Source organism: Felis catus, chromosome A1 (assembly GCF_018350175.1).
Source record: "Felis catus isolate Fca126 chromosome A1, F.catus_Fca126_mat1.0, whole genome shotgun sequence".
Taxonomy (NCBI): domain Eukaryota; kingdom Metazoa; phylum Chordata; class Mammalia; order Carnivora; family Felidae; genus Felis; species Felis catus.
The window spans coordinates 15,636,012-15,648,281 of NC_058368.1; the positions used below are offsets into that span (position 1 = coordinate 15,636,012).

Here is a 12,270-nt window from a genome sequence, read left to right on the forward strand (position 1 = left end):
ATCTTAGTTTTTCCTCACTAGCCATCTTTAGCACCTTCTTGATCAATGAACAGATGTTTACAATAATAAAGTTATTTCCTATATACCGTAATATCACTTAATATTTGCCACGATCCAGAAAAAAAGCAATTATGTATATCTTCTCTGAAATTACTACAAAGTATCTTCAAGATTCTATATTTCATGCCAGTTATCCGAAGATATTTAATTCAAAACCATTACCTAATTTCTCTTATAGTGTGTTGTATTTTAAAAACATCTCATTTTCAAAATAAGATGGCTTAAGATCATCTTACGGATCCACACACAGTGACCCTTTTGTGATGTTTGTAGGGAAAAACGAGCCAAAAACATATAGGTACAGTAGTGTTTATTATAAACAATCAGGTAACAGTATAAGTGTGCATTTGAAGGATAATTGGAGCCTAGATATTATGATCAAAAGCATTACTTAAATAGAAATAGTTCCTTTTTTTGTTGGTTTGTGTTACATTAATTTGAACTTAATATAGATTATGCCAGGATCCCCTAGTCTTGTCATACAGTTCAACTGCTAAATCATAACGGGGAAGACAAATTTGGAACGCATATTATTTTTTTCTTTAGTTGTTGAATATATATGCCAAGTATCAGGGACACAGTCAAAGTTAAGCAGGTGCTTAAAGTCTAGCAGGTGATATTTATAAGAAACTTTTGTTGTTGCTCCTAATCCCTTAGAAGACAATGAAAAGGGGATTCTGAGTGCCAGTGCTAGGTTGTTGTTCAACTTTTCCTGATTTATACAGAGTGTTAAAAAAAAAAAAAAGGTAAATATGTTGAAAAGTGGTTATCTTTATACTTCCAAAGCACTGGCATATAGTAAAATATCATCTAACTAAAACAAACTTCTCACATCTCAATTTTTTAACAGGAAAAAAAAAACCCAGAAACAATGGGCTTGAACAACACAACAAATGTTCTGGGTCTTAAGAGCAGGCCACATCGTTGTTGTTCTCTAATGCACGACCCTTGTCCATGGCAACCTTAAATATGTTTGGCATTGCTACGTCTTAAAATGGCTTAGCATGTCCACTTTGTGAGTTATCCTCTGAAAGAATGCTCTTAAATTTTTTCTGGATTGTCCATCTCAAGGGACAAATGCTAAATAGCAAACGTGGAAGTCTGAAAGCAAACGTGCATTACAACTTTGGCTAACTGTTGCCAACAGAAACATTAAAAGGCCAATGAGAATGTGACTGTCAGAGCGACTGAAGGGTTAACTCTTCTGCATTTCACTCGCATCCTAATACGGGCTTTTGGTGAGACATGACTGGTGATGATGCAAATGTACCACTTTAATCAAGTGTTTTCTTCAAAGGAATAACACAGGCTCTGTGGAGTATTAAATCCTGGTTTCCCAAAGCTGCATGAAAATCCAGGTTTGTTTATTTTTTTTAAATGTAACTTATAAGCAACCGGTTACGATTAATTCTGCAAAGGTATAAGGTTACCAGAGGATGAGTTTGAGCACTTGTGAAGAGATCAAGAAAGTTATGTTAAATGTCTGGAGCAAAATCCATGTGTACCAAAATCTCATGGAACAGTACTCATATGAGGAAGACTCACCATATTAATGCCTCTTCTAAGGAAAGAAATGGGGGAAAACTGGAAAATAGGGAAGTAAGAGAAAACAAACAACTTCGAAGCACTGAAGAAAAGTAGCATTTATCCCAGGAAGACTTCACCCCTTACCTGATTGCTCAGAAGAGAAGGAAAGTAAGTTTCAAAATAGAGATAATTAAGAAATCATCAGTTGTATTTTTTTTAAGCAAAAAGAAAAAAAAAACGATCACAGGTTTTGTTTTGTTTTAAAAGTGAAAATACATGAAGATGTCTACACAGGTTTCCTAATAGACTCTCAGCTCCAGAGTCTGGGGCTGTCTCTGGTTTACACTAGATTCCACAGTACCTAACACTGTACCCAGCACATACAGGTGCACAATACATAGGTGATGAACCAATGAACTACAGGGTTTTCTAAACACTAAATGGACCTAATTTTAACGTAGAATGTACTATTTTCTGTTGCATATATGAAAGTTTCTATTAGATAACACTAGTGCTTACAAGAGGTGACAGTAGGAACTCACTCGTATCTTTTTCACAGGATCATTTCTACCTTGAATACAATTTAATGATAAGCAACTACTGTGTGCTAATGCTAAAAAGACTTGAGATAGAATGTATAAATGAAGAAGCCTCTTGGATTACTGAAGTACCGTCTGTTACAAGCATAATTACCTTCTTAAATTATACATTTTTAAGAGGGTGTGAAATATTTTTCGAAGCAGTGCAGTGTTTAGTGGGTGGGATGGGAATTGTGTGTATATATATATATATATATATATATATATATATATATATATGAAAGTACCTAGAAATGTGGGGAATATTCCTCTCTTTACCATCCAAGAGTAACTAAGAATGGGCTTTTAATACCGTATATATATTTTAAGCGTCCCACTCTTCGGTACCGCTGTTCCCCAGAGATTATAAGGATTATGAAGTTATCATTCTATTTGTGAAGTTATTTCCAGGTATGAGGTTTCAGCTTTATAAGAGGCTACCAGATGTGACCAGCAGATCGAGACACTAAGTTAAATAACTCATAAACTTCATCCCAGCAATGTGTCCAGATTTTCTCAAAGGCTTCACCACTGTTTTAGTCATCTGTAAATAGTATCGGCCAGCGTGTAGGGAAAATGCGGCAAAAGGACTGCCCTCGCCATGAGCCTTTTAATGGGAATATGAGAAGGTGTAAGTAAACAGAGGATGCTTTTGTCCAACCTTCTTATTTTACTGCAAGAATTCTTCTCCACTCAGGATTTGCACACATGGTCCTCTAGCTCACTGTGTGGACTCCAAAGGCAGCCAGGCTGCCTGACTTGAGAAACCAGGAAAATTCAGGGACCCGATTCCCTACATGGAGAGCAAGTGTCTCCCTGGCTGATTCTTGGACTAAGTTCTGGTCTTGTTTTGCAGTTTGGGAACAATGCTCAATTCTTGCTATTTTCATATTAACCTTTTCATGCATTAGACTCATTCTGGATTTTTTTCACTGGTAGATTATGAGGCAACGTGGCTCCCAGCTTCACAGTTTCTTTTCCAATCACAGTTTAAATTTGTTTCAAATGTACCATTAATATCAGCACAATCATCCAGCTATAGGTATTTCAACTTGAGAAATAAAATAATTGATGTGATTTATCTTACATAACTGATTTACAGCTTGGTCTGTTTTTTTTTTTTTCCTCGCCGATAACACTAAAAGTGAGATTGTTTAAATTATACAGGTTTGACTGCTTTCTTTTGTCTGAAAGTGTTATTTCTCTAGTGCTGCTAGTACCCTGACTCTTAATATATAAACAGTTTTGATATTTTTCTGGTAGGCCACCCAACATGCCTTATAATGACACGGCTGACTAAAGCTGCCTTTTATTCTGCCAGCACTTTTCAAATACTATTGACACAGTTGCCTTCATTTGTTACCGCCCAGCCCACAAAAGAAGCTGCTTCCTATTATTATACACAGGCACGAAAACCCTGCTTTTCTAATCACGTTGTACTGGCATCAGGTTTAACTAGAAAGCACAAAACAACTGGTGATAAAAAATATGAATAGTATATATTATATGTATTTACATAAGTACTTGGAAACTTGAGTTAGTTGCAAATCTGAAATGATGTAAGCCACTGCCTGCAATAGCATCTATGCTCTAGAAATGTCGACGAAGTCATGACTGACTGTTAAGACACCGAAGAGATCGGGTTATGTGGAGAGCCCATCTGAGTCAGAACTTTGTCCAACCACTGCAGTGGTCCATGAAGATGAATCTCAATCCAGCAGGGGGTGCTCGTGACATCTTGGCGATGATACTCAGCTCCCCAGCCCTGTAAAGCAAGAAGAGAGCCAAGAGTGAGGATGTGGAGAAATGGAAACCCTCATGTACTGTTGGTGGGAATGCAAACTGGTGCAGCCGCTCTGGAAAACAGTGTGGAGGTTCCTCAAAAAATTAAAAATAGATTATGAGAGTCAAGATGGCGGCGTAGGAGGACGCTGGGCTCACCGCGCGTCCTGCTGATCACTTAGATTCCACCTACACCTGCCTAAATAACCCAGAAAACCGCCAGAGGATTAGCAGAACAGAGTCGACGGAGCCAAACGCAGACGAGAAGCCCACGGAAGAGGGTAGGAAGGGCGGCGAGGCGGTGCGCGCTCCAGGGACTGGCGGGAGGGAGCCGGGGCCGAGGGGCGGCTCACGGCCAAGCAGAGCCCCCGAGTCTGGCTGGCAAAAGTGGAGGGGCCGGGCGGACTGTGCTCCGACAGCAAGCGCGACTTAGCGTCTGGGAGGACATAAGTTAGCAGCTCTGCTGGGAAAGCGGGAAGGCTGGAGGACAAAGGGAGGGAGAGCTGCTGAGCCCCTGGACGACAAAGCTCAGTTTGGCGGGGAACAAAGGCGCTCTCCAGCGCCATCTCCCCCGCCCATCCCCAGCCAGAATCCCAAAGGGAACCAGTTCCTGCCAGGGAACTTGCTCCCTCGGCACAAACACCCAACTCTGTGCTTCTGCGGAGCCAAACCTCAGGCAGCAGATCTGACTCCCTCCCGCTGCCACAGGGCCCCTCCTGAAGTGGAGCACCTAAGGAGAAGCGAGCTAAGCCTGCCTCTCCTGCCCCCGTGCACCTTGCCTACCCACCCCAGCTAATACGCCAGATCCCCAGCATCACAAGCCTGGCAGTGTGCAAGTAGCCCAGACGGGCCACGCCACCCCACAGTGAATCCCGCCCCTAGGAGAGGAGAAGAGAAGGCACACACCAGTCTGACTGTGGCCCCAGCGGTGGGCTGGGGGCAGACATCAGGTCTGACTCCGGCTCCGCCCACCAACTCCAGTTATACACCACAGCACAGGGGAAGTGCCCTGCAGGTCCACACCACTCCAGGGACTATCCAAAATGACCAAACGTTAGAATTCCCCTCAGAAGAATCTCCAGGAAATAACATGAGCTAATGAACTGATCAAAAAGGATTTAAATAATATAACAGAAAGTGAATTTAGAATAATAGTCATAAAATTAATCGCTGGGCTTGAAAACAGTATAGAGGACAGCAGAGAATCTCTTGCTACAGAGATCAAGGGACTAAGGAACAGTCACGAGGAGCTGAAAAACGCTTTAAATGAAATGCAAAACAAAATGGAAACCACCACGGCTCGGAATGAAGAGGCAGAGGAGAGAATAGGTGAACTAGAAGATAAAGTTATGGAAAAAGAGGAAGCTGAGAAAAAGAGAGATAAAAAAATCCAGGAGTATGAGGGGAAAATTAGAGAACTAAGTGATACACTAAAAAGAAATAATATACGCATAATTGGTATCCCAGAGGAGGAAGAGAGAGGGAAAGGTGCTGAAGGGGTACTTGAAGAAATCATAGCTGAGAACTTCCCTGAACTGGGGAAGGAAAAAGGCATTGAAATCCAAGAGGCACAGAGAACTCCCTTCAGACGTAACTTGAATCGATCTGCATGACATATCATAGTCAAACTAGCAAAATACAAGGATAAAGAGAAAATTCTGAAAGCAGCAAGGGGTAAACGTGCCCTCACATATAAAGGGAGACCTATAAGACTCGTGACTGATCTCTCTTTTGAAACTTGGCAGGCCAGAAAGAATTGGCACGAGATTTTCAGGGTGCTAGACAGAAAAAATATGCAGCCGAGAATCCTTTATCCAGCAAGTCTGTCATTTAGAATAGAAGGAGAGATAAAGGTCTTCCCAAACAAACAAAAACTGAAGGAATTTGTCACCACTAAACCAGCCCTACAAGAGATCCTAAGGGGGACCCTGTGAGACAAAGTACCAGAGGCATCACTACAAGCATAAAACATACAGACATCACAATGACTCTAAACCCGTATCTTTCTATAATAACACTGAATATAAATGGATTAAATGCACCAACCAAAAGACACAGGGTATCAGAATGGATAAAAAAACAAGACCCATCTATTTGCTGTCTACAAGAGACTCATTTTAGACCTGAGGACACCTTTAGATTGAGAGTGAGGGGATGGAGAACTATTTATCATGCGACTGGAAGCCAAAAGAAAGCTGGAGTAGCCATACTTATATATCAGACAAACTAGACTTTAAATTAAAGGCTGTAACAAGAGATGAAGAAGGACATTATATAATAGTTACAGGGTCTATCCATCAGGAAGAGCTAACAATTATAAATGTCTATGCGCCAAATACCGGAGCCCCCAAATATATAAAACAATTACTCACAAACATAAGCAACCTTATTGATAAGAATGTGGTAATTGCAGGGGACTTTAACACCCCACTTACAGAAATGGATAGATCATCTAGACACATGGTCAATAAAGAAACAAGGTCCCTGAATGAGACATTGGATCAGATGGACTTGACAGATATATTTAGAACTCTGCATCCCAAAGCAACAGAATATACTTTCTTCTCCAGTGCACATGGAACATTCTCCAAGATAGATCATATACTGGGTCACAAAACAGCCCTTCATAAGTTTACAAGAATTGAAATTATACCATGCATACTTTCAGACCACAATGCTATGAAGCTTGAAATCAACCACAGAAAAAAGTCTGGAAAACCTCCAAAAGCATGGAGGTTAAAGAACACCCTACTAACGAATGAGTGGGTCAACCAGGCAATTAGAGAAGAAATTAAAAAATATATGGAAACAAACGAAAATGAAAATACAACAATCCAAATGCTTTGGGACGCAGCGAAGGCAGTCCTGAGAGGAAAATACATTGCAATCCAGGCCTATTTCAAGAAACAAGAAAAATCCCAAATACAAAATCTAACAGCACACCTAAAGGAACTAGAAGCAGAACAGCAAAGGCAGCCTAAACCCAGCAGAAGAAGAGAAATAATAAAGATCAGAGCAGAAATAAACAATATAGAATCTAAAAAAACTGTAGAGCAGATCAACGAAACCAAGAGTTGGTTTTTTGAAAAAATAAACAAAATTGACAAACCTCTAGCCAGGCTTCTCAAAAAGAAAAGGGAGATGACCCAAATAGATAAAACCATGAATGAAAATGGAATTATTACAACCAATCCCTCAGAGATACTAACAATTATCAGGGAATACTATGAAAAATTATATGCCAACAAATTGGACAACCTGGAAGAAATGGACAAATTCCTGAACACCCACACACTTCCAAAACTCAATCAGGAGGAAATAGAAAGCTTGAACAGACCCATAACCAGCAAAGAAATTGAATCGGTTATCAAAAATCTCCCAACAAATAAGAGTCCAGGACCAGATGGCTTCCCAGGGGAGTTCTACCAGACGTTTAAAGCAGAGATAATACCTATCCTTCTCAAGCTATTCCAAGAAATAGAAAGGGAAGGAAAACTTCCAGACTCATTCTATGAAGCCAGTATTACTTTGATTCCTAAACCAGAGACCCAGTAAAAAAAAGAGAACTACAGGCCAATATCCCTGATGAATATGGATGCAAAAATTCTCAATAAGATACTAGCAAATCGAATTCAACGGCATATAAAAAGAATTATTCACCATGATCAAGTGGGATTCATTCCTGGGATGCAGGGCTGGTTCAACATTCGCAAATCAATCAACGTGACACATCACATTAACAAAAAAAAAGAGAAGAACCATATGATCCTGTCAATCGATGCAGAAAAGGCCTTTGACAAAATCTAGCACCCTTTCTTAATAAAAACGCTTGAGAAAGTCGGGATAGAAGGAACATACTTAAAGATCATAAAAGCCATTTATGAAAAGCCCACAGCTAACATCATCCTCAACGGGGAAACACTGAGAGCTTTTTCCCTGAGATCAGGAACACGACAGGGATGCCCACTCTCACCGCTGTTGTTTAATATAGTGCTGGAAGTTCTAGCATCAGCAATCAGACAACAAAAGGAAATCAAAGGCATCAAATTGGCAAAGATGAAGTCAAGCTTTCGCTTTTTGCAGATGACATGATATTATACATGGAAAATCCGATAGACTCCACCAAAAGTCTGCTAGAACTGATACAGGAATTCAGCAAAGTTGCAGGATACAAAATCAATGTACAGAAATCAGTTGCATTCTTATACACTAACAATGAAGCAACAGAAAGACAAATAAAGAAACTGATCCCATTCACAATTGCACCAAGAAGCATAAAATACCTAGGAATAAATCTAACCAAAGATGTAAAGGATCTGTATGCTGAAAACTATAGAAAGCTTATGAAGGTAATTGAAGAAGATTTAAAGAAATGGAAAGACATTCCCTGCTCATGGATTGGAAAAATAAATATTGTCAAAAGGTCAATACTACCCAAAGCTATCTACACATTCAATGCAATCCCAATCAAAATTGCACCAGCATTCTTCTCGAAACTAGAACAAGCAATCCTAAAATTCATATGGAACCACAAAAGGCCCCGAATAGCCAAAGGAATTTTGAAGAAGAAGACCAAAGCAGGAGGCATCACAATCCCAGACTTTAGCCTCTACTACAAAGCTGTCATCATCAAGACAGCATGGTATTGGCACAAAAACAGACACATAGACCAATGGAATAGAATAGAAACTCCAGAACTAGACCCACAAACGTATGGCCAACTCATCTTTGACAAAGCAGGAAAGAACATCCAATGGAAAAAAGACAGCCTCTTTAACAAATGGTGCTGGGAGAACTGGGCAGCAACATGCAGAAGGTTGAAACTAGACCACTTTCTCACACCATTCACAAAAATAAACTCAAAATGGATAAAGGACCTAAATGTGAGACAGGAAACCATCAAAACCTTAGAGGAGAAAGCAGGAAAAGACCTCTCTGACCTCAGCCATAGCAATCTCTTACTCGACACATCCCCAAAGGCAAGGGAATTAAAAGCAAAAGTGAATTACTGGGACCTTATGAAGATAAAAAGCTTCTGCACAGCAAAGGAAACAACCAACAAAACTAAAAGGCAACCAACGGAATGGGAAAAGATATTCGCAAATGACATATCGGACAAAGGGCTAGTATCCAAAATCTATAAAGAGCTCACCAAACTCCACACCCGAAAAACAAATAACCCAGTGAAGAAATGGGCAGAAAACATGAATAGACACTTCTCTAAAGAAGACATCCGGATGGCCAACAGGCACATGAAAGGATGTTCAGCGTCGCTCCTTATCAGGGAAATACAAATCAAAACCACACTCAGGTATCACCTCACGCCAGTCAGAGTGGCCAAAATGAACAAATCAGGAGACTCTAGATGCTGGAGAGGATGTGGAGAAACGGGAACCCTCTTGCACTGTTGGTGGGAATGCAAATTGGTGCAGCCGCTCTGGAAAGCAGTGTGGAGGTTCCTCAGAAAATTAAAAATAGACCTACCCTATGACCCAGCAATAGCACTGCTAGGAATTTATCCAAGGGATACAGGAGTACTGATGCATAGGGCCACTTGTACCCCAATGTTCATAGCAGCACTCTCAACAATAGCCAAATTATGGAAAGAGCCTAAATGTCCATCAACTGATGAATAGATAAAGAAATTGTGGTTTATATACACAATGGAATTCTATGTGGCAATGAGAAAAAATGAAATAGGGCCTTTTGTAGCAACATGGATGGAACTGGAGAGTGTGATGCTAAGTGAAATAAGCCATACAGAGAAAGACAGATACCATATGGTTTCACTCTTATGTGGATCCTGAGAAACTTAACAGGAACCCATGGGGGAGGGGAAGGAAAAAAAAAAAAAAAAAGAGGTTAGAGTGCGAGAGAGCCAAAGCATAAGAGACTGTTAAAAACTGAGAACAAACTGAGGGTTGATGGGGGGTGGGAGGGAGGAGAGGGTGGGTGATGGGTATTGAGGAGGGCACCTTTTGGGATGAGCACTGGGTGTTGTATGGAAACCAATTTGTCAATAAATTTCATATAAAAAAAAATTAAAAATAGATCTACCCTATGACCCAGCAATAGCACTACTAGGAATTTATCCAAAGGATACAGGAGTGCTGATTCATAGGGGCACTTGTACCCCCAATGTTTTAGCAGCACTTTCAACAATAGCCAAATTATGGAAAGAGCCCAAATATCCATCGACTGACGAATGGGTAAAGAAGATGTGGTTTATATATACAATGGAATACTATTTGACAATGAGAAAGAATGAAATCCTGCCATTTGCAGCAATGTGGATGGAACTGGAGGGTATTATGCTAAGTGAAATAAGTCAGTCAGAGAAAGACATATGTTTTCATATCATATGTTTTCACTCATATATGAAACTTGAGAAACTTAACAGAAGACCATGGGGGAAGGGAAGGGGAAAAAATAGTTACAGAGAGTGAGGGACACAAACCATAAGACACAGTTAAATACAGAGAACAAACTGAGGGTTGATGTGGGGTGCTGTGGAGAGGGGAAAATGGGTGATGGGCATTGAGGAGGGCACCTGCTGGGATGAGCACTGGATGTTGCATGGAAGTGATGAATCACAGGAATCTATTCCCCAAGCCAAGAGCACATTTTATACACTGTATGTTAGCCAACTTGACAATAAATTATATTAAAAAAAACTAGAGCCAAGAGCAACGGTGCCAGGCTTTATGGTCAGCCTGCAGAGGCGTGAGACAGACAGGCCTCAGTGCACGCAGAGCCCACACACCAGAGCCACTCCTGACACCTGAGAGAATGTGCACTCGACCTTCCTGTAAGTACAGAACAACTTCTGCATCAACCAGACACCCTAAGGTGAGTCCAAATCAAAGATCGCCTCTAGGCTCACAACTAAATACACAGACCTAGAAATGGTCTGGTCTCTAGTCACGTCAGAAACACCGGCAAATCATTTTCTCTTCCACAAGGGAAGGAGCCAGACCTTATGTTCCACCCCTTACTGCTGAACACAGTGTTTTGCACAAAACAGATGCTCACTGCAGACCAGTGACTGGATCTGAAAACTGTGAAGAGAGAACGGAGGGTGTTCTTGATGATTCAAGGGTTGGTTAAAAAGCCTGTTTCTCCTCTCTCTCTTTTTTGGCTCACTTTTTGGCAATTTCCCACTTATTACCATTCATAGGAAAGATAGTAAAAATAAAGAAAAAATAAATTTGTGTATTTTTTCTCTAGATGTTATATACCAGTAAAATGTTATTTTTTAAAAATGAAGAGAGATCACAAATTACTCTTATGGGGAACAGTGATTATCTGTAGGTTAAAAAAACTTGGATTTCAACACAACCATGCTGCCTGATCACACTTTACATTCGAGACCACAAGCCTCAAGTGCCCCTGTGATGCCACCTGGCAATCAAATGACACTCCCCCAGTCCCTGTGCTCTCCCACTACCTCCCACACCCCAAATGACTGCTCACTCTTGTCCTTTTTCCTACAACCTCTAATACCTACTCCCCCGTCTACTTGAGAATGACTATCTTCTTTCTTATTTTAACCAGAATGAAGCAATCAGAAGGGTTTCCACAGCACTTGCACGAACATACTCAGCCTTTCTACCTCTCACCACAGATTATCTGTGTTTCCAAATAAGCCAGTCCATCCAGTTGTGCAGAAGACTCAAATACCTTCCCAAAGACATCATTCCAGGAAATCTCCCCATTCTCTCGTATTATATTTTGTTTTCTGCTGGATCATTCCTATCAACATAGGAATATGATGAAATATCTCCCATCTTCAACATACTTCTCTTGGCCCTAACCACTCCCACCACTTACTGCCCTATACCTTTGACCCCTTTCTTTCTAGCTGTCCAAACTGGCTGTATCAGTTCCTGTCCTTCCATTCTGATCAGCATTTCAACCCCAGCCTTCAACAAAACTGTTCCTGTTAAGATTTAAAAAAAAGATGGGGCACCTGGTTGGCTCAGTCAGTTAAGCGTCTGACTCTCGATTGTGGCTCAGGTCATGATCTCACAGTTGTGGGATCAAGCCCTGCATCAGGCTCTGTGCTGACAGCTTGGAGCCTCTCTGCCCCTCCCCAGCTCACTCTTTTTCTCTCTCTCAAAATAAATTAATAAACATGAAAAAAAAGATTAAAAAAACCCTTTACATGCTAAAATTAATGACCAGCTCTCAGTCTTCATGTCACTTGGGCAGCATGTGATTTGGTTTGTCCTCTCTCCTCCTCAATATACTTTCTTCTTTTGGTTTAAAGAGCACCTTACTTTCTTGGTTTTACTTCTACATTGGTTAATCTTTCTCAGTTTTC

The 12,270-nt window shown here is 40.6% G+C and overlaps 1 protein-coding gene across 8 annotated transcripts in view; it reads right to left on the reverse strand.

Moving 5' to 3' along the window:
* Window positions 1-353: 353 nt before the first annotated feature.
* The window catches only part of SMAD9 (SMAD family member 9), an 84,256-nt gene continuing 72,339 nt past the window's right edge, over window positions 354-12,270 (reverse strand). For 7 of the 8 annotated variants that reach the window (XM_023250901.2, XM_023250902.2, XM_023250900.2 and 4 more), the window contains one exon: window positions 354-3,930. In XM_023250901.2, coding sequence (XP_023106669.1) covers window positions 3,787-3,930 — 144 coding nt within the window. In that variant the 3' untranslated portion in view covers window positions 354-3,786. The remainder of the gene's footprint in view (window positions 3,931-12,270) is intronic. The other variant, XR_002740780.2, reaches the window with a different exon arrangement.